Source organism: Engraulis encrasicolus, chromosome 1 (genome assembly GCF_034702125.1).
Source record: "Engraulis encrasicolus isolate BLACKSEA-1 chromosome 1, IST_EnEncr_1.0, whole genome shotgun sequence".
Classification (NCBI taxonomy): Eukaryota; Metazoa; Chordata; class Actinopteri; order Clupeiformes; family Engraulidae; genus Engraulis; species Engraulis encrasicolus.
The window spans coordinates 31289527-31316572 of record NC_085857.1 but is presented as its reverse complement, the minus strand read 5'-3'; the positions used below and the strand labels follow the sequence as shown (position 1 = coordinate 31316572).

Below are 27046 nucleotides of genomic sequence, written 5' to 3'. Positions count from 1 at the left end.
CAAAAAAGTGCAGTTGGCTAGTAGATGGGTTAAAATTTCACACATTTAGTAGCCTAATGGAGTAGTAGCCTAAGTCGAAAAGTGAAAAGAAATAATATGGCGGACTGCTTTATGGACTGCTTGAAGTGACTTTTGAACGAATCGAAAAATGAAATCTGTTGGCTATTGGCTGAGCGCTCCGCATGTGTGTGCCTGTCCTTTCCACGCCCGACAGTTGTTTATACACTTCATTTTGCTTAGGCCTACTAAAGCAAAACAAAAGAACCATTTTTTCTTCCTGCAATAGGGAATGTGAGGTGGTCGACATAGATGGGTTAAAATCTCACACATTTGTTCCAATTGAATTTTTCACCATTAGCATACCGGCAGGGCGTGGTTTCATCAACGACTCATATTTTTGAATAGAATTCCTTCCTTTGTCTCCACAAATAGCCTGCCTGCCATGCATTATGCCATGAACACAAATGCCAAACACATTTTAGGCAAAAGCTATTAAAACAAGTCCGACAGGCGGACAACAGATGCGTCCGTCTATGCCCGTTCTGAACCTTTTTTGCCCAAACGCCCCCTTGGCCTCCTCATAACCTGTCAAGGCAATTTATCAATAAGCCTACCATGTACTGTATAAGCCTGGATTTGAAAAAGTACCATAGGATTTCAACAGTGTTGGGCAAGTTACTGAAAAACTGTAATGCATTGCTGATTACATGTTACTGTCTTTTCAAAATAATCCCTTACACTACATTTAGCAATGTGGGGACCTAAGGCGAATTTAGGTTAGGGGGGCCATCGGTCCATCCCATCTCACATTTTTTTTAACATAAAATCTCTATTTTTGTTAGGCTATTTTTTTTTTAATCACGATTTTTTTTTTTTTTTAATAATTACAAACATAAAAAAACAGGCAAACATTACAACCCTTTCTGGACAGATTTCAATGAATAGGCTATTTGCAATTTTGCATAGGCCTACATTAAATAAACTAAAATGTGAAATTCTCTTTTCACTTTAATATGAGAGCAGTTATGTCCCCCCCTCACTGAAGTGTTATTCCATGTGTGTGCATGATGCTGTCACCTATTTGAAGTGACGTTGATGTTGGATTTCATGGAATACTTTTAAATGCCGCTTTGGGAAGAAAACAGAGTAGGCGACAGGTGAACTGTATTTCTGTCAAAACAGTGGTTTGCAGGCGTTTGCGTGTTCACGTGGATATTGTCTTCGTGGACCGTAACAGACAAACCGCAAGTTCCATAAACTAATCAATGAGACATTGGCTACGTGTACATGATGTTTTTAAGTCCGATTTAATAAATGCGATTTAAATAGATCGGATTAAGAGTTATTTTGCGATGTGTATGGCACTTTCACTTAAATGCGATTAAACGTCTGGGGAAAATAAAGCATTGCGATTGGACTGAGGACGCACGTGCTGAGCGAGCCAAATAAGGCACGGGGGCGTGGTTCAATGCCACCGAGATGCAGGTCATCTTCCCCACGAAAATCGTTGCCTCAGGCGGACTGAAATCACAACATTTCCCCCTTTCTCCCTGGATCATTTACAATGCTACATTAGCTACCCTGTTAGCATAGAAAAACGAGTGGTAAAATGGTAATGTGGAGTAACTTTGTTGTGCTTCATTACTTCGTGGGGCACTTTTACATCAATATATGGAAGCCACAACATTTATAGTCGCTTAGGGACTTTAAATTAAGCAAAACTTTCATGTGAAAATCAACAGGAAGTGCCGCCATGTTTTTCTCACTGGCAAAGAGCACGGTCTGTTGGCCATAGTTGTGTACATAGGAAACGCTATCTGCAAATGTATCATGCCTTCCTATTTCATGGCACACATGGATGGAATATGCATACAGACTTCTGTGCTTCTGCAGTTGTGTCAGATAATGCAATCAATCAGCTGCGTAGCCGGTTTGCTAACCATTATGGTAGACGTTTTGGTTTGCACGCATGAGCTCCAGGCCAAAACTGAGCTCTGCCACTCCACTGAGCGACTGCCACCTTGTGGACACAAGAGGGAATCACAAGAGGGAATCACAATTCAGAAACTCATCACGGGAGGGCGGACGGACGGACGGAGGGACGGACGGACACCAAAGCCTCTTATAGAGATGCGTGGGACGCATCTAAAAACACAGTAGGACAGTAGTAGCCTAGCCTAAGTCGAAAAGTGAAAAGAAATAATAATAAAAAAAATACTTTCTTGGCTCAGAAATGATTTTGGCTATTGACTTGAAAATGTCCTAATTCCTAATTGGTGAAATGGGTGGTGTTACAACCAGGGTGCGATTTGATGGGGGGGATTGTCCCTCCTTCTGGTTTTTATCTCTGCTGGAAAAATATTCTCGCGAATAGGCCTATCAAAATAATCTAAAAAGAATGTTGACATGACAATCAAATTGTGACCCTTTTCTGCAGTCTACATTGCACTCACTTTCAAAATTGCCCGACGAAGCTTTAATTTTTACGAGGTCCTCGACTCCCAGCAAATATGCAACAAAGTTGCGTTCAGTAGGCCTACGGGAAATAGTAACCTAGCCAAGTGCCTTGATAGAGAACGACACGTTGAAGTAGCCCCCTCTGCCTACACTCAGTGGGTATTTCTAGGGTTAGTGCGCTTGGGATTGTGAGTGACTGAAGTGTCTTTGCCACACGAAATGTAGGCTACAGATATTTCCCCTTGGCGATTTCAGTGTAACATTTTTGCGCAAGAGATGTCCAACTGCATTACAAAAAAAGTCTCAATGAAGACACATTGTCTTAGTGTCCGTGTCTGTGTTGGGGAAAAAAAAACACCCTGCCCCCTTGTTTTTGACTGCATTAAGTGTTATTCATTTGATATCATCGAATATTGAGCTGTTAGATATTATTTAATATCTATATATTAGATAATATTTGTCTGTTTTTTGACAAATCACACCCTGGTTACAACCATCCCTGTGTTAGGCCTAGGCTACTTTCATACCCGGTCTCCCCATGTCTAAATTATTAATTGATTTTACCACACTGTCTTTGACCTGAATAATAAATAGCCTAATGGAACAATTTAGAACATTGTATTAAAATAGGCTACTGTTTCATGAAGATGAGATGACATGCCATTTCTTCAAAGTGCTGTTGCTCCGACCAGTCACTCAGAGGGGTTAGCCTTATAGGCCCGTACTGACAACTTGTCGCCCTGTTTTCAGCGAGTCTGTGTCATCTTCTGCTGATTGACTGATCATTTTCGTTTGCTAATATGGCGGACTGCTTTATGGACTGCTTGAAGTGACTTTTGAACGAATCGAAAAATGAAATCTGTTGGCTATTGGCTGAGCGCTCCGCATGTGTGTGCCTGTCCTTTCCACGCCCGACAGTTGTTTATACACTTCATTTTGCTTAGGCCTACTAAAGCAAAACAAAAGAACCATTTTTTCTTCCTGCAATAGGGAATGTGAGGTGGTCGACATAGATGGGTTAAAATCTCACACATTTGTTCCAATTGAATTTTTCACCATTAGCATACCGGCAGGGCGTGGTTTCATCAACGACTCATATTTTTGAATAGAATTCCTTCTAGCCTGCCTGCCATGCATTATGCCATGAACACAAATGCCAAACACATTTTAGGCAAAAGCTATAAAAAATCCACAGAAGGACAGTAGTAGCCTAAGTCGAAAAGTGAAAAGAAATAATAATAAAAAAAATACTTTCTTGGCTCAGAAATGATTTTGGCTATTGACTTGAAAATGTCCTAATTCCTAATTGGTGAAATGGGTGGTGTTACAACCAGGGTGCGATTTGATGGGGGGGATTGTCCCTCCTTCTGGTTTTTATCTCTGCTGGAAAAATATTCTCGCGAATAGGCCTATCAAAATAATCTAAAAAGAATGTTGACATGACAATCAAATTATGACCGTTTCCTGCCGTGTACATTGCACTTTCAAAATTGCCCGACGAAGCTTTAATTTTTACGAAATAGGCTAGGCCTACTGGTGAAACTCTACTGTAGGCCTATATATTTTTTCTTTCATTAAAGGTTGTATTTGTATGAAATGGTGTGTGTGGAAGCTATTCAGTCATTATTGGCATAAATTGGCACACCCCCCACCCCAAACACGCCCATCCGGGTGACTTAAATAGAGACATGTGACTGTACTATTGTAGCCTACTGTCAATTGGAGAGATGACTGTGGTCAGCGTGCAAGTCAGTGAAGTCATCAGGAAACTCAGCTTGAAAGGATGGACTACACGGGCCATCGCCAAGCACCTTCAGGCGATGGACATCGAACCTTCCTTGTCAACCATACGGTGGAAGCGACTACAAACGCCACGTAAAATGACGAGGTAGGCCTATGCTTAGGGCTTAAGTGAATTGATCTATTTAAATGTGTTAGGCTATGTCTTGTGAATGTTCCACACATGTCAAACATTGTATTAAAATACAAACAATTATTTCACAGCCAGGTGAGGCAATTCATTGAGTCCATTCTGAAGGGAAACGACGAATCATCGGCAAGCACAGTCACAGCGCTTCTCAAACGTGAGCTCAATGTCACTGTGTCTGTCAAGACAGTGAGAAAGGCAATCCGGAGCAGCAAATGGACTCATGGGCCAACCAGGAAAGAAATTAACAACAAAATAAATGAATAGCCTAAATAAATAAATTGGCCTAATACACAATGCAGTAGGCCCTATTGGTCAAATATTTACTACTGTAGCCTATTCTTGCAGATTTGTTCCCATGACTCGGGAAAAGAACAAAGACATGCGTCTCCGTCAAGCACAGGAATGGAAGGCTGTTGGTGAAAAGTTTGACGATGTTCTTTTCACGGATGAGTCAACGGTGTCATTGGAACAGTTTGCATTGCGATGCTGGAGGAAGAAGGGCTGGCCAGGTGTGAGTAAACATCGGGTGAAGCATCTGTTGAAACTGCACGTCTGGGGTGGAATTTCACAGTGTGGTCCGGGCCCACTTGTTATTTTCCACGGTGAGCGATGAATTGAAAGGACATTCCAGCGAGGACTGATACCTATGCAATACGAAATGTTAACATATTTCCCTATCTTGTCTTACAGGTATTATGGACAAACAGTTTTTCGGGGAGCACATTATCCAGAAGACTGTGGGTCCATATTTGCGGGAGGATTTCCTCATGCCAACACACAGGTTTTTCCAAGGTAGGCTATCACGTTTAGTCAATATTAGGCCTATGTTCCATTTTTGTCCTTGCCATGCTGATTAAATTAACTTGAATTGACATTTTTAAACCACCAGACAACGATCCCAAACACACTGCAAAGACAGTCAGAGCCATCATTCAGATGGAAGGGATCAATTGGGTACCGACACCTGCAGAGTAAGTTGGTTATTACAAGTTGACTATAGCGTAAGAAAAAAAATGCAATTGCGTGGAATTGACTGACATCCCTCCCTGACGTGGACTTTCCTCTATTTTCTTAGATCGCCGGATCTGAACCCAATTGAGTTAGTCTGGGCTGAGATGAAAAATTACATTCGTAAGGAGGCCAAACCAAAGGACAAAGCCGGACTGATAACGGCGATTCGGACATTTTGGACGTCCAAGCTCACACGGGAGCGCTGCAATAGGTAAGCTGTAGGCCAGTGTTTCCCAACCTTTTGTGTCTTATGTACTGTGGTGTCCCCTAAACCTCTTTGTTGTGCTATGAGTATCCCCTAATTCATAAAGACTAATTACACCCACTACTTCTGTTACAGGTACATTGATCACCTGGATACAGTCATCGACCAAATCATCGATCTAGGTGGTGAGCCCACTGGTAGGTGAAGGGAAACAGCGCACTACTGCACAAACAACAGGCCGAGTCGCAGGAGACACAGCGGAAGGGACGGAACGCAATTCTGGTTAAGCCGGGCAGAAAGGATGTTTTCTGCTGTCTTTATCTGCAGTGTAGCCTACAGTACATTAGGCAACTTGTAAAGGCTGCTGTGTAGGCATTGTCTACTAAAACTCTGTAGGCCTACTTGTGAAATAAATTTACACTCTTGCTGAAATTTCAAGTTTAGCCTACGTTTATTTGTTTATACACAGAATTAAAAATTAATACAATAAAAACAATATGAGGTAGGCCTAATAAAAGAGTATGACGTGTGTGCATCCGTTTTTTTGTTCAACATTGTTCAGATGGTGCGGAGAACCAGGTAAAGACCACAAATGCCCAGACGCTAACCAGACATGGATACCAAATTATTTATATTTATTTATTATATTTTAGCCTACTAAATATTGAAAGAAGGAAAAGAAAAGACAGACACGTCGAGGCTACTGGTCGTAGCCTATTACAGCACATCGAACATGCACTTTATGCACACATAGCAATACAGTAGTAAAAGGAATTCAACTTCGGAGAGCAGTGGGTTTCGTGGGTCCGGGGGGATGGTGATGGCACGTTTGGTGTCTTTCCACCACCCCTGCACGGAGAGTGCATGGATGGAAAGCATATCCATAAAGCATCTGCATTCCTTCTGGAATAATTAGGCTACAAAGAGCTGGTTACAATTTCAGTAGGCTATTATTTCCATAAAGGAATCGAATAGCCTAATTGTCATAACAAAAGTTGCAGTTTCAGTCAAATAGCTCATATTAAGTGGAGGACGAGTAATATTTCATAAGCATATTTTAGTTCATATATTATGTAATTCATTCTGCAAAAATGAGTATATTTTTCTCTCAAAAAATGACATTGGTTTCAATGAGGGCACTCTTGTTCTGGCAGGGACTCGCTTTTCGGCACGACACTGGCTGTGCCAAACATTGTTTAGGCCTAAAAGTTTTTATCAAATTTTGGCCGACACACAAGGTTTTGGACATACTCATTTCTAGTGGCACCTGGGCTGCGTTTGGTGCATTGATCAGTCATGTTGCCTAGCGAAAAAGACAGCCTGGGTGAGAGGATGAGATCTTCCTCGGCTGGCGAGCGCTCAGCATGTGTGCCCGCGCGTTATCTTCTCTCCCAAGACCCGACAGTTGCTTATAAGTCAATTTGAGCACGAAAGCAGCAAAGACAATGTGATATTTCATTCAAATAGGGCCTACACACTCCAAATAAAACATTGGTCGGAGGGATTTTCAACCGGACCGCAGCGCGAGCAGACAGTCAGTGTGAAAAGCCAACTCTACCGGGAAAATCGCCGCTCGCTTACCATCAGTGCGCGAGCCCTGAAAATCGCAGCTCGCTTACCATCAGTGCGCGAGCTCTCGAAACAGTGAAGTGGCATATCGCAACAGCACATGCGGATCAGCCATATCATATGCAACAAAGTCGCCAACAAAGCGAGGATTTAACGTTTAATAGGCCTATGCCAACGTTGTGTGAATACGGGAATTGGACAGCCATGCACTGTCCTTTCAATAGGTATAGTAGAATAATAGGTAGGCCTATAAGACCGCTTCGGTTTCTTTTCACCTCATGGGGAAAGCATAATTTCCATGCACTGCACGAAACTACTAAGCATAAAGTTAGCGATCAAACAAAAAATATTGGTTGTTGTCATCACAGCATTTAATAGCCTATGCTATGGTTGTTGTTTAAAATAGCCATTGGATTGCCAACCGTCCCTTGTATTAAGAAACAAACGGATATGAGCTGACATGGGACTCAATGTCGTTCAAATGCAGGGAATTGCATCGTTTTTTTCCCTTTTGTATTCGTTTGCGTAATTATAGTTTTTCTGTGCGTTCCGGGACCTCTGTCCAACTCACCGTCTCTGTGATGTCATGTGTTTTTTGCGTTCCGGTACCTTGTGATTTACAAATTAAGCATTGATTACGGAAGTGTAGTTTAGGTTATCGCCCCAGCTGTTGGCGATGTAAGATAAATAGCCAACGCTTAAACACTCAAACGCGGCGCTGTAGGTTACTGCAGTGAGGTTTAGGCCCCCTATTGCACTCTCCATAATTTTTACCAAATGAAAAAAGTACCCACATCCAGATAACAAGTTTGAAGTTGCAATATTAGACGTTTCAAATCTTGCGATGCGAGAATCGGTATCGGGGCTTGTGGCTTCAATTTACGTCTACACATAGGCTAGAGCTTGCACATTAATAGCAATTCATCCGATCATCATAAAAAAAAGAAAAGAAAATTCATTTATTTCTTTTATTCATTTATTCTTTTTATGACTCTTCTTACTTCCTGGAGGTGTTCTCACACAATTTAATTAGGCATGTCGTTATCCGCTGAATCGGTGCGTGCTGGTGAATATGAGCATATTAATATGCCGTCAACATTGTCTAAAATATTCCATATGGTAATAAATGTTGCCAACACATTTGCGCTTCTTCACCACTCTGTGCTATGGTTATCTGATATGAACAAGAGAGAGAGAGTGAGAGAGAGAAAGAGAGAGAGAGTGTGTGTGTATGTGTATGTGTATGTGTGCGCGCCCGTGTGTGCGTGTGAGTGAATGGGTATTGAGCGAGCGCTCCCAAGTGCCACCCGGCGGTTGTTTGGGTACACTGCAGCTAGGCCCGGTACGTACCGAGGTGGATGACGTGGCATTACCTCGGTAAAGGGTGTGCATTGTAGGGGGACCGACTGTAGACCTCGATTACTACTTAGTCAGGCTCTTGGAATACTGCCCAGGTGCGTCAAAAAAGCGTGATCATTCAAAACAGTCTGCACGCATGCAAGTGGCTAAGTGTGTTGAACTGAGGCCTGGAGAGAACGTAAAAAGAAATACAAAGACAGAACAAATCCAGAGAAAAGGCCACAAACTAATCTGAACGAGGCCACTCAAGAATAAAAAGAAAGGCAAAAAAAAAAAAAATCCAGAGAACCACAAACAATCGAGAATCGAAAATAACACAAACTAATCAAAACGAGTTAAATACCAAATCCACTCCAGAACAGGTGAAACGCTTTCACACCAAAAAAACACAAGAGACGACGAGGCCAACAGGCCACCCGGTGTATTTTTTTCCCCCTTATTTCGTGTTTTACCTCTTCATGCGGCGTTTGGATTAGGTCATCCTTAATACGTTTCATGATAACACTTCTCATGTGCTTTGGAGACACTCCCACGTTCTGTTTGGCCTTGCAAGGCCACCATCCCACAAAGGAACGCATTTTCAGCAGCAGGAAATGGATAAGAGGAGTCAGCAGGGAATGGATAAGAGAAAAAAGTGGACACATGTAAACAAAAGATCCTCAAAAAAGGAATCTCTCCATCAAGATGTTGAGAATAGTAAGCACACAATAGGTCTCACACAAGTAAAATAAAATGAATAGGGTGAAAATTGTGAACAAATGCATTCAATGCTCCAGAGCCAGGCGGTCAGCAACATTCAGGTCATTCTTTCCACTTGCTAGGGAGATAATTTATTTTTTTAATATTGGCACAAGTCCCACACACATAAGCAGAATCGCCTGGGCACATATGCACAGTCAAACACGCACGCACGCATGCACATCTAGAGAACAAGAGAAAGCAAATGATGAGGACCTTCAACCTACTCTGGCTGTCAAAATAGAATAGCAATCAGGGCCCTTGTCTCCTGCTGAGATTTTTAGTGTTACTATTCTATACAAAAACAACCACAAACACAGTCTGTATCCACTCTGCCTGATGAAGGTCTAGGACCGAACGCTTGCACGTCAAGTAAAGCATTGCACAAAAAAGACCTGAAGTGTGCGGATGTCTTCTTTTTGTACAGAAACTTCAACGGAATCCTGCACGTTCTAAACAGATGACCGGCGACCCATTGCCACTTCACTTAGTGCTATTGTTCTAAAATCCATCATTGTTTCACTTCTCTGGACTAAACAACCATTGAAACCCCACAAACTGCACAATCTTTCCACTTTCCCCAAGTAAGCCTAAAAGCCTGAACTACTGACAGGGTTATTCACAGGTGAGAACGTGCTGTACAGTTGAGGTAATGGTGGAAAGCTCGCACATCCACAGGAACGTCTGACCTGGGAGCAGGACCACAAGTGACTAGACGATTCTGAGAAAAAAAAGTCCGCTGCACGACCAGGATTTCTTTTGCTCCCAATATTTTATTTTTTCGTGACGTTTTGGGTTTTACCCCAATAAAATATTGGGAGCAAAAGAAATCCTGGTCGTGCAGCGGACTTTTTTTCTCAGAAACGTGCTGTACAGTACCTGTAGCAAGACCTCTAGTCGGGCGGCCACATATTTATTTGCTCTATTTATTTCATGTGATGTGGAGAGGAGTTGTGGAGGAGTTGGGCAGTCTGTGCAGACTGAGTAGACAGCATTGTTAGTGTGCCCAGCAGAACCAGACATTCAAGGCCAACATTGCTGTTACATACTTCTACCACTCTTGGAAGGTTCTCAGTAGGGCACAGACACATTTGGTGCATTCCAATATGCGGACTTGCGTCCTCCACTTATGCTTGTGGCCTCGTACCAGGAAGTAATACGTTGTGATGACAACAGCATTGTATCTCAATATCTTGCAAAACCTCAAGTGTATAGTCATTTTTGTCATTTGCAAACTGGATAGTCAATGAAGAATAGTCCCCCAAAAATTGTTGTGGCTAGGCTGACAGCGGGGAATCTTTATCGTTTTCTCCACGGAGGCGGGTTCGTCAGCAAAACGTGAGGCCACAAGCACAAGTGGAGGAAGGGAATGCATCCATTGATTTCCAACAATACAATGGCCGCCATCTTTGTCTGAGGGCTGTCTGCTTGATGCGCATGTTTACTACTTTAAATGGCAAACCACCACTGTGCCTTCTGGCTACATCCGCAAATCCTCACCGCCACCCCCCATCCGCCAATCATAGAGCATATGTCTGTGTCCACAGGCAGCCAGCAGCGATCAATAGGCAATTAACGGGGCTTTTAGAGAGGCTACCAAGGCTTAATTACCATGGACACTTTCATTTAACATCCCTTGCAGCCCTTGTGTTAATATGCGGAGGGTGATGAGACTGGCTGCTGATTTTTAACATTTTTTTTTTTTTTTAATCTGGCCAACTGGCTCTTTAGGCAACCATGTTGACGTTATAAAACTAAGTAGAGCCAGTATTGAAGTACTGACTGTTGTATGTGAACGAACAATGATATTATTATATGCATATAAAATTATTATAATATGGTTATAGTATCATATACAGTGTACCGGTACGTACATACGTATAATATTATTATCCAGTTCAAGCTTCCCCTTACCTCTTTCTTGCATTTTTTTCTTATTCATCAAATAAAACCACCAACTCTCACAAGAGTGAGAGAGACATAGACTGTCTATTCTATGCTAGTCTAGTCTATTAGGCCGACAAACTTTTCATACAATGCACATTATACTTTTTTTCCCAGGTTCCTCTTACCTTCTTCTTGTGGTTCTAGAGCATGTTCTGGTGCTTGGACAGCTCCTTTTTCTAGTGCAACACATCTATGATTATCCTTTTTTAATTACCGGTAACCGGTTTAATTCATCTGTTCATTGGTCTACGTTTCATACAATGCATATTGTTCCTCTTACCTCCTTCTTGCGGTTCTTGAGCATGTTCTGGTACTTGGACAGCTCCTTGTCCTGCTCGGCCTTGATGCGCTTGGCCTCGTCCCTGAGGCGGTTGGTGTGCTCCGTCTCCAGCCGCTCGATGGTCTGCTTCTGCTGACGCTCCAGGTTCTCCACCTCCGTGTCATACTGACGCTTCTTACTCTGGAGAGCACATCAGAGGGGGGGAAGGGGCAAATTAATTATCATGCATAAGCTCAATTAAATTCACTGTAGAGTAGAGTATTATTTATTAATCCAAATGCAGAATAGTTCATAATCTAGAAGGTACACAAGGAGCAAATTCATATCACACATAAGGGGAAAAGGGGCAAATTAAGTATCACATATAAGCTCAATGGAATGTAGACTTAAGTAGAGTATCATTTATAAATCCAAATACAGAATACTTCTTACCCTAGAAGGTACACAAGGGGACAAGGAGAAAATTAATCATCATACATTAGCTCAATGGACTCCAATGGCCAAGGATCAAATTGACCATGCACAAGACAACAGGAATACTCGGATACTAATTATAGCACTCGGATAGTTATTGTATTGTGGCGCAAGCATAATGACTGACGTTTCGTCCCTGTACACAAAGTTTGGGAACCACTGCCCTATGCATTCACATCAGCAGGATGCAGTGCTGTGATCAATACCTGAGCGGCTGAAAAGGACACAACGGTGTGTGTGCTTGTGTGTGTGCGTGCGTGCGTGTGTGTGAGTGTGAGTGTGAGTGTGTGTGTGTGTGTGTGTGTGTGTGTGTGTGTGTGTGTGTGTGTGCGCGCGCGTGTGTGTGAGTGTGAGTGTGTGTGTGTGCGTGCGTATGCATGTGTGTGTGTCTGAGTGTCTCCGTTCTCACAAACAATCAAAACAAAAGCTCTGACCCTGTGTAAGTCCTAGTGGAACAAATCACAATATCTCCTACTGAGACATAAACAACTCCAGCTGATGGGCATTGTGCCTCAGGTGTGTAATTTGACTCATGTCTTTTGACTGGCCGAGTTCAAATAACCAAACAATACCTTTCATACAATACAAGGACTGACACCTTTTAAGTGGGGGTGGGGGGGGTGACACAGCGTCTGCAATATTGCTCTGCCAGTCGAGTCGACATGGCTTGTAAGGGACAAGGTACAATCAATGTTTAGCCGAGCGACGCGCCAATCGATAAGGCCTCACCTTGGCAACAACAATAGAACGCTTGTTCGGAAGAGAAGGCAGCAACACAGAGCCGTTGCCAAGCAACTTGGAACATTATGTTTTGACGCGGTCAGGGCTGTCCGCTGTTGTCCACCTCTCTAAATGGACTCGGCCGCTATTTACCCACGACATTGAGCCCACACAAAAGCCGCAGGGGCTGATGTGTGACGACTTTCTCTGGTCATCTAACCGATAAAAAAATAAAGTGGGTCATTTGAAACAGCTTCCTGTGTTTTTTTGTTTTTTGTCACAGACACGGCAATGTTTTTCTGTTATGTCACCGGATGGAGTCAAGACGGAAGTGGTGTAACATCAAGGTGTTGGTGCAGGTTCCATGTATTCATAATGAATCAACATAATCATAGCTTATGTTGATGTGTGACGACTTTCTCTGGTCATCTAACCCAGTGGTTCCCAACCTTTTTCTTAAGGGACCCATGTTTTTACCATTGTAAGCTTTGGTGACCCAACCACGCGAGTGCCCACACGAGACGAAGTCATAAGATGCCCTCTGTTTCCTGGGAAAACTAATTTTAGTTATTTTATTCCTCAATTCGTCTTTGGTCAAATATAGAACAAATGTTTAATGTAGCAATTACAATTTGCTGCTTCTATGCATTTATTAGTTAAATGCTTTGCCATTTATTCAACATGGGCTATATATATTTTAAATGAAACCCCTTTAATTCAAGAGGGCTCCGCGACCCCCTTTGGATCTTTGGCGACCCATAAGTTGGGTCCCGACCCATAGGTTGGGAACCACTGATCTAACCGATAAAAAAAAATAAAGTGGGTCATTTGAAACCGCTTATGTCACCGGATAGAATGAAGATGGAAGTGGAGTAACATCAAGGTGTAGGTGCATGTTTCGTTTGTTCATAAGGAATCAACATAATCATAGCTTATTCATCCTCTCTACATAGTCACAGGTCTGAGCAGCAACCTGCCCAGATGCCTCTAAAAAGAATGTATTCTACCTCCGTGGTAAACACTTCAGGGCAAACAGAGTAAATGCTCGGAATAAAAAAGTACCGTACAAAATATACTGTGGAGTAATACAAATGGTCATAAATCCAAAATGACTCAACAAATCTGGATTTAAATACCAGGAAATAAAAGCTGGCATTTTGAACATTTGCTTCATACTAATCTTTTCGTCTCACAACCTTTTGGTGTTTGGTGGATGACAAAAACAACAGACTTGCTGTTCCAAAGGTTTTTGTTTTGTTTATAAACACGGTGTTGTGAGGAGGGGCAAGACACTGGCAGCCAACCATGTACGCACATTTTTTGACCGACAGCAGTTTCCAACAATCAGAGGTTGAATTATGTCCTGCCAGGGGAAAATAAAAATGGAGAACCCATGTATAGGAGGGGACCGGAAGTTGATCACAACTTGGATCAAAACACAGAAACAAAACAGTCACCCAAATGAACGGCAAGAAGCCAGATGTATGCAAAACAATCAAAAGAGATCTAGCACAGACTTGAAATAGGCTCACAATTCACACCAATAACAACACCTTGTATCTAAGTGATGCAGATAGCCAGATACATTGGCCCACAAAAGAAAAGTGCAGTAACTACACCAAGATGGAAACTGAGAAAAATGCCTTCAAAGTCTTGGTATTAGGTAGGATAGTTACTGACACGGCAATATCTCCAAAACGGGCCACATTTGGGTCATAAGTGCTTTGTCCCAAGATAAAGGAGATGTAATGAAGACTAGACAATGTGAATGTGAATTATACAAACATCAGTTATAATCCTTCGGTTACTTCACTGATTAAGACACACTGCCTTCCTAACAACAACAACAACAGCAACAACAACAATAGCAAGGCAAAGCCTGTGGAAAAACAAGTGTGGGTGCCGCAAGCCAGGGGAGGGCGTATGGATTTAAACATGGATTTCCTCTGAACAACCTGTGGAGGGAAGCGGAGAGAGGTTGTGTGTGTGTGTGTGTGTGTGTGTGTGTGTCCCAGTAGATTAACAACTCCTGAAATAATGAGCTGATTCTGTTTGTGAGTGTGTGTGTGTGTGTGTGTGTGTGTGTGTGTGTGTGTGTGTGTGTGTGTGTGTGTGTGTGTGCGTGCGTGTGCGTCCGTGCGTGTGCGTCCGCTCATGCGCATGTATGATGTAACTGTAAAAAAAGAGCAATTATGAAACCTATTATGAAGGTGTTGCTTCAGCCACACACACACACACACACACACACACACACACACACACACACACACACACACACACACACACACACACACACACACACACACACACACACACACACACACACACACACACACACACACACACACACACACACACACCTTTCCACCAGCAACCTTCAGGTAATTTTGACTTTATTTATGCTTCACACCTCCACATAAAGACACTCACAAACACACATAGACAAACAGGAGAGGTGAAATACACTGACTTGCAGCGATTCCCTTCACCTGCCACTGGGACTGGGGATTAAGAACACATGCACACACGTGTGTACCCCCCCCCCCAACACACACACACACGCACGCACATGTGCACTACACCACAACATACACATGCACCCGCCCATACACACACGCGCACATGTGCACTACACCACAACACACACATGCACCCACCCATACACGCACGCACCCACCCACGCACGCACCCACGCACGCACGCACACACACACAAACACATGTGCACCCACACCAACACACGCGCACACACACACACACACACACACACACACACACACACACACACACACACACACACACACACACACACACACACACACACACACACACACACACACACAACACACACACACACACACACACACACACACACACACACACACACACACACACACACACACACACACACACACACACACAAACACAAACACAAACACACAATGTACTGGCACTGGAGCTGGAGCTGTCTTCCTTGCACAGCGTAGCGCGAGAGAATGCCAATGAAGCCTATGTCTATAAGCAGCACGGTTCATCCTCCTGAGGCGCTCATCCTCATCCTCATCTTCATCTCAGCCCCTTCCCATGAGTCATTGAGATTAATGTCTATGGATGGTACCCTCACCAGTCCTGCCATTTACACTTACTTATAGCGACACTAATACCAGAGATTCTTTAAGTATAGAGATATGCCAATGTTATAGGTTGCTATGGGCACCTAACATGACCAGGTTCCGGTCTGCCTAAAGGGGCGTGTCATAATACTCCTAGCATTGAATAGAGCAGTCCTTAGGTCTGCCTAGGTCTGCCTAAAGGGGGATTCCCGCCCCCTCCCCCTTGCAATAATAGAACCCGGAAACAATGGGCCAATGGAACCTCTCTCTATCTACTCTCTCTGCTAATACCAAAGAGTGTATACATGGGTTTTCTTTCAAAAAACTAGCTCACATGGTTGGCTGCCAGTATCTTGCCCCCCCCCCTCCTCACAACACCATGTTTATAAACAAAAAAAAACCCATGTATATCAGAGATAGAGAAGTAGACCACCGCCCACTCAATGCAAAGGAGCGTGCCCAAGTTCGGTCCCCTACGGGGGCGTTGTACTGTCCTTCTCTTTCTGTGGTGTTTGGTGGTGGTAGGGCTTTGACTTGTGCGCAAAAATCATAGTCGAAGTTCGTTTCTAAATTAAAAACGATATTCGAATATATTCGAATATTTATCCATATTTTTACCATTAAAATTGCCCCAGTTAGACCTGATATCAAGCTGAAGTTGTTCTTTCCCCCAGTCAGTGACTAGTAAAAGGCTATTCCAACCAGAGATGTAGCCTAATGGCCCATTAACAACATGCATTCAACCAGCCATTATTGTTTAGCGATCGTTCAGCACTTATTAAGAAGACGGTACTTAGAGGTGTGAATGCAGATTAAAACATGGCAAAGCTAGCAGCCATGTCAAACTTGTAGCCCAAGTTAAAATTTGAATAGGACCATATGGGAATCATGAGAATTGAGCACACAGCACCAATATCAACAAATATGTATTTATTTTCTATCACTAATGACGGACATTTAGGTAGTGTGTTTGTAGGTCCAGGTAAGATGACTGCTCTTGTCTAAAAACGAACATTACACAAACTAGCAGTGCGCTAAAAACATGCTAAAAGCATGCTAACAAAATCATCACCTGGAGTCTGCCTGATCTGACACCCAGACCAACGAAGCTAATTTGGTCAAAATCCAAAAAAACAAGAAGTTATTATCTTACTCTTGGTGTAATCACAGGTAGTTGTGGGTTGAATCACATAATTCCAGAAACTCGTCAACAACTCCAGAAAGTAATGTGATGATGCTTTGTTTATTAACTGTAGCCATTCACTTGAATGGAACTCTCTCTGCAGCACTCATCTGCTTATTAAGCGGACTCTGGGGGAGACTGCCTGCCGCAAGTGTCCTGCTACGGAACACAGAGAGATGAGCCACGCACGCGACTCTCCTCAACACAGCTGTAGCCTAGTGATTAACCAGCCATGGAAAAAAAAAATGAGACTGTGAATTGTGATGTTTACAAGGAAATAATTTTAATCAATAACAATGAAATACCCAAAAAATCAATACCCATGTCAGATTCGAATATTAATGGCCAATTAATATTGTTCGAATGCCTCAAATTTTCTCAACATTCGAATTATATTCGAATGTCGAATATCGAAGTCAAAGGCTTAGGTGGTGGCTTGCAAAAATGCATGCTAGCGCCATCTACAGCGAAAAGGTCTCAACCGAAAGTCTCCAAAGATCTCCAAAGGTCTCCTAACTGACCGTCTCCTTAAGGGGCGTTCACCCGACGCCACATGGATGCCAGAAAAGCATGAGCCTGAAGTATCTTACTCTACTAAACACTCTTTGCTGACACTGCCCAACAAAGCGCAGAAACTACATTTTTTTTTGTTCAGTTTAGACTGAAAATGATCTTCATTACACCTCCTGACAAAGCCTTGTGGTCCCCATGAGTCCTTTTTAAAGGGGTATGCCACTATTTTGGGGCTTAATACAGTTAAAATCGTTGGCCAGGGTTTATATAGGTGGTAAAGTGTCTTATTTTTCATGTAAGCCGTTGCCTTGCTTTAAGACAAGTTAAAAGAGGGAGTATGTCGCTAAGCTAGTGAAAGTCAATGGATCCGTGTAGCATTGCTACATGCTACACGGATCCATTGACTTTCACTAGCTTAGCGACATACTCCCTCTTTTAACTAGTCTTAAAGCAAGGCAACGGCTTACATGAAAAATAAGACACTTTACCACCTTTATAAACCCCAGCCAACGATTTTAACTGTATTAAGCCCCAAAATAGTGACATACCCCTTTAAGAGATATTGCTACGTCAAATTTGTGGTAACCACAATAGCCAACTTGATACCATTACCTCATCTCAACCTCTTCCCATGAGGCGTTGAGATTAAGGTCTACGGCGGGTACAGTGTCCTTACCAATCCCGCCATCTAGTTACTTATAGCCACACTTATAGCGACAGAGAACCGTGCGGTCCCCAAGTGCATTCGGGTGACACGCCGTCACATGTGCTACACAAAGGTACGCTACCTGGTATGAACGCGGGTCCTTCACTGTTCAGCTCTTTGTTTTTTTCGAATGGGGGCTTAACTGGTGCGGGAACGTGCATCAGTCATGATTTCTCTATCAGGGTATATACACCAATCTTGAAGTCAAATTTACTACAATGTAATACCCTTTTTCACTACCTTTTAGATTTTATTTACAACCGTCACGACATTCCGATGCGAGTGTTAACAAGACATCTGTTGGAATTTCTACCTCCTTAACAATACATTATACTTTCGGGGGTTTTTTTGTTGCAAAAAGACGCCCGAAAGGGATTCGTCAATATCTTATCTCCTGTTTTGTCCAACCATCCCTCCTCAAGTTTCAGTTCGTAATCAGGTGGCTGATTACGCACTTGAATGAAAAAACTTAAGAATTGAATGAATAAACAAAGATTTTTTCATCAAAATGATAAAACAAAACAAAAATAATACCTAGTTTTTCAAAAAATAATACCTTTTGAGCAAATGTACAACTTTTAAGGCCATTCAATTTTGGCTTTTTAATTTATCACCTTTTAATACTTTTTAATACCCTGCATACACCCTGTCTATGGAGAGTTGGTGAACGGAGTGACCAAAGCAAATTTTGCCAGGGACAGAGGGCAAATTAGGCAACAAGGGCAAAAAAGACAAGTTAAGTTGGTTAACTTAAGGCCTGTAACAATACACTCAACTCACGATTCGATTCGTATCACAATTTTTGACCCATGGTTCGATGCAGCCCACGATTCAAGGCTAAATAATAAATAAACAAATAAATAAATATACTGTATATATTTTTTTGTATCTGTGTGTGTGTGTGTGTGTGTGTGTGTGTGTGTGTGTGTGTGTGTGTTTACCGTGGTCTCCTGCTCGAAGCGTCTGTAGATGTGTTCCCTCTGCTGTTGCAGCTTGTTGCTCAGCTGCTGCTGGGCCCTCTGCTCCTCCTTCTGGAGGAGACGCAACTCACGCAGCTCCTGGCGCCTACAAGCAAAGGGAGAGGAATACACCTATATTTCACACTTCAGAAAAACTTTCTTTAATTTATTGCAGTTTTAACTAAATATCTTATTTATTTTATTTCATCTTGATTCTATTTCAGCTCACACAGCCCATGACGCAGACGGAGAGGAATACACGTACATTTCATACCTAAAAACCCCCACTTAAGTTGACATCGGCGTCATAGGTGTCAGACATGAGAGTGTCATAACTGTCCTAATGCAGTCATGAACACGTCATACACATTTTATGACTGTTGTCATAAAGTGACATTCAGTTATGGTAAAGATCAATTCATGATCATAAAACGTTTATGACATTGGCATGACACTGCTATGACACGGATATGACGTGAGCATGGACAGCCAGCTCACCAGATCGACATAGACAAGGATGAATGTATAGCCCACCCTAGTCCATTTCTTGATTAATATCAGTGCCAAATTCATACAAATGCAGTTCTGGACTTCTACCTTGCCACTGATGTGCTACACAAATGAATTGCCTTGAAAAGGCACACTAAGTTATATTAAAATCCGGGTCGCTCAGGCCCCAAAAGTGTCCGATTTCACGTGAAATTAAATTACATTACATTACATTACATTGCACTTGGCTGACGCTTTCATTTATTCAAAGCGACTTACAGTTATTATTTTTCAGGGTATTGGTTACAGTCTTTGGAGCAATGTGGGGTTAGGTGCCTTGCTCAAGGGCACTTCAGTCATGGATGGAGATGTAGGGAGAGACCAGGGGAGATTTGAACCTGCAACCCCTAGATTGAAAGACCAACTCTCTAACCACTAGGCCACGGCTGCCCTATATGACCCTATAGGACATCATGAGCATGGACAGCCAGCTCACCTGAGGAAGCGCATCTCCTCGTTCTTGGTGTCGTTGTCGGTGACGATCTTGGACGTGGTCACGCTCACCTCCACGCCGTCCACCATGAACTTGCGAGTCTTCTTCAGCGTCTTCTTCTGGCGCTTCACCTCCTGGGGAACACACGCCAGACACTCCATTATTTATTTATGATTTATTTATGATTTATTTATGATTATTTATTCTATTTTTTAGATTTTTTTTTTTTTTGTCATTGTGACGAGCACAACGAAATTGAGCGTTCCTTGTTGAAGCAATAATAAAAATAAGAATAAAATAAAAAAGAAAAGTCTGCATAAAAAACTATGCTTTGAGAGCATAATTAAGTGCTGTAATGGCCGCTGGGTAGAGACAGTTTTTTTTAAGTCTATTTGTCCTGGTTCTCATGGACCTGTATCTCTTGCCAGATGGTAGCAGTTCAAACAGATTGTGACCTGGGTGTAAATTGTCTCTTAGAACGGACTTGGCCTTTTTTAGGCAGCGGTTGCTGTAAAGGCCCTACAGAGAATGGAAGAGGGCAGCCAACAACGTTCTTTTATTAGGTCATCATTAGCCCACTGTGGTCCTTTTGGACTGGAGGTAGCGTGTCTGGATGAGGGGTTTCTGGGGTGGGGTGTTAGGGTAGTGGTGTGGTACGCCCTGGTCAATAGTTATAGCATTGCACCACAGTGCACATTTCTTTTGTGGTTGCGTCTTACAGGACACCAGACCTCATTCTGCTTCCAAAATGTTCTGCTTCTAAGTCTAGAATTCTATTATTGGTGTTTCGGCTACAGGCCTACTAACCTGCGAGGTGAGGGCGTTGCCCTCCTTGTTCTTGGCGATGAAGCTTGAGATGGACAAGTTGAGGTCCCCGCTGCTACTGTCCGCGTTTGACACGTTGCTCGTGTCCGCTGCCTTCTCTTTCTCCTTCTCCTTCACGCGGTCCTTCTCCCGCTCGTAGCGGTGCTTGACTGGCGCCTGTTTCTCCTCCTCTTCCGGAGCTTTCTGGGCAGGGGAGGCTGGAGGCGTGAGCACCTCCTCTGGGACGGCAGGGGCAGGAGCTTTGGGTTCCGTGGCCGCCGCATCGACTGCCACCTTCTCTTGCTCCTTCTCATCCTTGTCCTTCTCGCTTTCGGCTTCTGCAATCTCCTTCTCCTCCACCTTTGCCTTCTCCTCCTCTTTCACCTCCTTCTCCTCCACTGCAGGAGCCACAGGCTCTGTCGCCTCCACTACTGGTGAAGGAGCTTCTTCCTTCTCCTCCTTCTCCTTCTCAACTTCCACCTTTGGCTCCTCAATAACATCTGCTGCCGGAGCCTTAGGCTGCTTCTCAACCACCACCTCCTTCTCCTTCTCCTCCTCCTTGTCCTCCACCTTGACGACGGCCTCCTCTGTGGTTGCGGCAGCAGGCTCCTGGACGTGGTTCTCCACAGGAGGAGCAGCAGGGACCTCCTCTGCTTTAGCCACGTCTCCGGCTGCGGGTGGAGGTGTTGGGGCAGCAGCGGGAACAGGAGCAGGAGCAGGAGCAGAGGCTGGGGTCGGGGCAGGAGCAGGAGCAGGAGCTGGGGTGGGAACAGGGACACCGGGCTCGGCCTTCTCGGGCACAGACTCGAGCGTGGAGGGGGACTGGGAGAGCTTCTCGTCCTCTGAGCTGGCCATGCTGGCGTCCGACGAGGCGCGCTTGTGGCCGGGAACCTGGTCACGAGAAAAAGGTCAGAGGTTAGGGACGTTGAGGTCGTGGAGGTTAATTAGTTTGGTTAGGGTTATAATGATGATTCTAAATCTAAGCTATCAGCTTAGATAGTGAATAGATGCTGAAGAGCTTACAGCTATACTTTGTGCTTGTCCTTCACTTTCACGTGCCTATGCCATAGACTCACTCTAGTTTTGTGTGTGTGTGCGCGTGTGTGTGTGTGTGCGCGTGTCTGTGCGCGTGTGTGTGTGTGCGTGTCTGTGTGCGTGTCTGTGTGCGCGTCTGTGTGCGCGTCTGTGTGCGTGTCTGTGTGCGTGTCTGTGTGCGTGTCTGTGTGCGTGTCTGTGTGCGTGTCTGTGTGCGCGTCTGTGTGCGCGTCTGCGTGTGTGTCTGTGTCTGTGTCTGTGTCTGTGTCTGTGTCTGTGTCTGTGTCTGTGTGTGAGTGGGTGTGCGTGCACGGGCGTGTGTGTGCGTGCACGGGCATGTGCCTGTGTGCATGCACGGGCATGTGCCTGCTTGTGTGAGATTATGTCAGTGCATGTGATTCCTACACCACAGGCTTAATGTAGGCTGACATAAACGGCTCTGGGTATTACCAGTTAGGGTACCCCCGTGCAAATTTTAGAAGCAGTGCGGTACTTACAGTAACCCCATCCACTCTCCCCTCCCCAGCCTGCACTAGTAGAGATATCTCGATTGGGCGCACGCCAGATGTACCTTGATTATCATCGACATTTAAATCTCTTCGAGACTTGGTCTGACCAAGAGCATAACAATTAACATTTCCCAAACTGCACGGTTGACCCGCCTCCCTTCGATTTTTCGGGAGCTCAGAAAGTACTTGCATTGCTCTTGACCTGACTAGTAGCAATGATTAAGGTGTTGCATCATTAGGAGGGCACGAAATGGCTACGTCAGATGCAGCTTGCAGTTCCAAAACTGCAGCTAGGACATTTTGCCTTTTAAGATATTGTCTTTACTCTCACTTGTCTTTACTGTGCAGTGAGCATACAGTATACATTTGCTTTGATGGTGTCAATGGTGCATGTTCTAGCCAAAGTCAGGATAAAAGGTAGACAAGACATATTCCAGGCAATGATAGGATAAGACATGCACCTAAAACCGAATGTTATGCCCCCGGAGTTGACCTCATTACTTTGAGTTACATCAGGTTTCTGCTGACGCTCTCCAGAGCATCTGGAAGTGATTGTGGTACAAACACAGGGCCCACTGGAGCCATAGAGCTTGAAAGTCCCGCCCCTTAGTTCCGCATTTCACGGGACCTAAGCTGACCATCTAACAACATGGTAGCGAATAAATATCTCAGTCATTACATGCGCTGGGCTACAAATATGCTGTTTAAGAGGCTAGGTAAAGATTATTCATGCAGAAGTAACAATGTTTTGTTCCGAGGCCGTCTGCATGAAAAATGTGAAGAAACACAGCTTTCTAAAAAGTTTAGGGGTTCGTACGAAAAATTAAACTAAAATATCAGAAACAACATATGTGGAGCTCGTGGCACAACTCGAAGGGGATCGAAATATCATTTTAATACCGCCATTGGATTACATGCTACGATTTTCGGCTAAAAACGCTGTTGAGGTCCTATGAAATCGGAGGAAGTGACGTCACTTTCAAGCTGTATGTGAGGCAGGCTAACCTTGGTCAAGGCCACTTCAATTGGATGAAGGACACAGGGGAGCACAGGTTACCCTAATCCATCCTACCCCCCCTGGTTGGTACCAAGGTTTAAAAACAGCTTCCCAGTCCAGCCACCCACATTTGGTGGTTGAGGTGGCAACAGACTCACAGCAAAAAAGAAAAAGAAAAACAGTTTTAGCATTGGCTAACTAGCGCTGGAATTTTTAATGCAGGGGATGTATGGAGATGACGTATGTGGAAAAAGTTAGCGCTCAGCATCATGTTTTAATACTATTTAAGCGGATTTCCCCTTTAACTCACCATCTGGGTGTCCTGGTCACACCAATATGACAGGAATACTGGGATGAAATTGCCAAATCGCCCCTCCTTTACCCCAATGAAAGCTCTAAACAATTTCGGGCTCCTCAGTATATCGTGTGACATTTTAGAATCTTGCATTGTTGTAGAACACATTATTCTTTTTATAGAAAATAGTTCAACAACTCACACCCAAAGTAAAGCCCACCCTTGACTTCCCATGTGATCAGGACTTGGCGCTTGGCGACTAGCTTACCATCTGGTTGTCATGGTCCTCCTCCAGCAGCTCCTCCTCCTCCTTGGACTCCTCGATCTCCTCGGTGACCTCAGCCTTGGCCTCTGCGATGAGCTCCCTGAGTGGCCGGTTCTCTGTCACGTTCACCACGAACGGATGCTGTGAAGAAGAAGAAGGGGAAATGGGGGAGAGCAAAAGATGCAGAGTTCAGAAAATGTAGTTGACTAATGCACTATACGACTTAACTGAATTCTACTGTGCGTAGATGATAGAAGTGTTTTATTTGATTAAGTGAAGTGAACACATGAACGCATGCTGTGAAGAAGAAGAGGGGGCAATGGGGGTGAGCAAAAGACGCAGCGCGTTAATCAACTACAGTTTCTGAATTTTATATGCTGTGAAGAAGAAGAAGCGCTTTAGCCAACCTGAACTTTGTTAATGCTTTAAATGAATTTTATTGTATGGGGATGATAGAAGTGTGCTTTTTTTTGAATAAGTGAAGTGAACACACTTCACCAAATAAGCACGAGAGGCCCGTTCTGTCATAGTAAACACAAATGGCTGCTCTAATGTGGGGAACAAGAGGACTCTTAGATTTACATTCATTTGGAATTGTGATAGAAGAAGGTTCATTTGGAAGGTGATAGAGATGTGTGTGTGTTAGTGGTGTCAACAATGATCGATTCGGCGATCCAATCCAATGCGGGGCATGGACGATCCAATTCAATGCGGCAAGTTCCAGGATCGATGCGGCAATTACTTCCGTGGATATTTCGAGAGCAAATAAATGTTAAATTAAATAAAAGTACTTCAAAGCATTGCAAGACTGATCCAGACTGATACAGACTGATACAGAGTCAGTATCTGACTACTTGTATTGCCTCATCATGACTGATGAAACATTTGCTTTGCTTTCAGTAGAAATGTAATGCATTGCAATTCATTGTAGAATTGAATCGGATCGAATCGCATAGAATCGAATCGGATCGCTACCTCCCAAATCGTGATCGAATCGGATCGTGAGGGCAGTGCCAATCCACACCACTAGTGTGTATGTTACAAAACAGAAATAAGACACACCACCCAACATGGCATTATTAAATTGCTGTTTGTTCAACGGGTGACATAATTGAATTTTTATTCAGAGTAACCAAGCAGGCATGAGTGGCCTGCTCTTCATCAAATTCATGGATAGACTCATGGATGAGATTCTGTGTGGCAACGTAACCATTGCAGGAGTAAGGACTGTCCTCCAGTTCTTCCAGAAGTTTACTCAAACATTGAACAGCTCCCATAGAACATCATAGTGAGAAAAAAAATATTGCCTATATATTCTCCTCAAAGGGTGAACAAAGCAGGAAATTGCAGGCAAAACCACACATCTGTGTGGATAAAGCTGTGGTTCAAAGCCACCCTCTCTTAAGGGGATACATAGCTCTGTTGTATAGTGCATGCATGACTAACAATAAACAAACTCTTTCACATGGATTTTTTTCACACCACCTTTGGTCAGGTGCGTCGAAGAGGAGCAACTGGGTCACCAACTTCAAAGACAAGAAAGCTCCTACACACTGTCCACATTTGCAGCCTGATGGCCGAATAGACCAAAACGTCACTATTTAAAATATATATATATATATATATCTCTCTTTTTTTGTGTTTATTTGACAGGATAGTAAAGGTCATGACAGGAAGTGAGTGGGGAGAGAGGGACGAGGAAGGGTCAGCAAAGGACCCGGGTCGGGTATCGAACCCGGCCGCATAGCAAACGAGTGCCCTACCATTTGCACCACGGTAGGCCGAAACGCCACTATTAAAAACTGCAAATGTGAAGAGCGTGCGGGAGCTTTCTTGTCTCTAACAATTAACTAACAAAACAACAGGTGGTCTTGCAGGTGTTGGGACAAAGGGACGTTAAGCTACAGGAGTGCAGGTGTTTGGAAGTTAAGCACAATGTGTACAGGAGCACAGTGCAGTGCAGAGGGCCTGTGATAAGTCTTCTGTAGCCTGTGTTAATCTGAAGTATCTGTATTTACCTACATATGTACTGTAAACAAATCTGTCGCAGGTAATTGCATTATGACCATAGAGGAGATCTGAGACAGGCTGCATGTTTAAAAGCTCCCCTGGTTATGGCTATACAACATAGTGCTCTTGTTTAGACAGTTATGGATGTGTATTCTGAATTCTCTCCAGACATTGCATGTTGTTGGTTATGATCCTGTTGAAAATCTCTTATAAAGGTGCACTTTGTAGGCCATTATTTATGGTCAGATTTTTGATACAACATTGTGAACACCACAGGTAGAGGATAAACACAAGGAACTGAAAGGATGTTTGAATGACTATATGAGTATATGAGTATGAGTCATATTTGAGCGTGAACATGTTTAACAGCACTGCTTGTTGTCATATGGCTATGCAGAATGCAGTTACACCTGAAGTGAATTTGGTGTCATTGCTGCTTACTTCATAGAAGTGAAAACAAGGACCATGGACATCGAATGTTTGAATGGGTGTGAAATGTCAGCTCTATTTCATCTCTACTTCTCTACTGTAGAGCTACTCTACTCAAACGGTATTGCTTCAAACCTAGTGCCAAATATAGTAGCAGACAACACAGACAAGCACAAGCAAGCAACCATGGAAGTTAATATAAACAACACAATGGGACATCACTGGAATGCTGCTTAAATATTTGTTCCACATACAGGATCACATGCACTGTACTTGTTGCATAGCCTACTGTACATAATGCCGCTACCACCACCACCGCTACATCCGCTGTGACGCGGATAAGCCTTCATCTCATCTCCTCCATCGCACTTTACCCCAGCCAGCTTATCTGCCCCCTGTAGATGCTTGCTATAAATGTGCCCTATTACATTTGTCCCAGTATATCTGATGCCAAACAAAACTCAAACTCATACGCTGTGAATGCAAGGCAAAAAAGAACTACGTTGAACTTTCCAATTCCCAAGACACCTAGCCGTTCTGTCCTCATGGTGGAAAGT

General features: G+C 43.5%; 1 protein-coding gene across 1 annotated transcript in view; it reads right to left on the bottom strand.

Annotated features, from left to right (window-relative positions):
* The window catches only part of slkb (STE20-like kinase b), a 104937-nt gene that overhangs the window by 19246 nt on the left and 58645 nt on the right, over window positions 1-27046 (bottom strand). The window contains exons 8-12 of the mRNA XM_063200056.1: window positions 24054-24191; window positions 20953-21840; window positions 20149-20279; window positions 19146-19269; window positions 11497-11676 (exon numbers count right to left, since the gene is read on the bottom strand). Coding sequence (XP_063056126.1) covers window positions 11497-11676; window positions 19146-19269; window positions 20149-20279; window positions 20953-21840; window positions 24054-24191 — 1461 coding nt within the window. The remainder of the gene's footprint in view (window positions 1-11496; window positions 11677-19145; window positions 19270-20148; window positions 20280-20952; window positions 21841-24053; window positions 24192-27046) is intronic.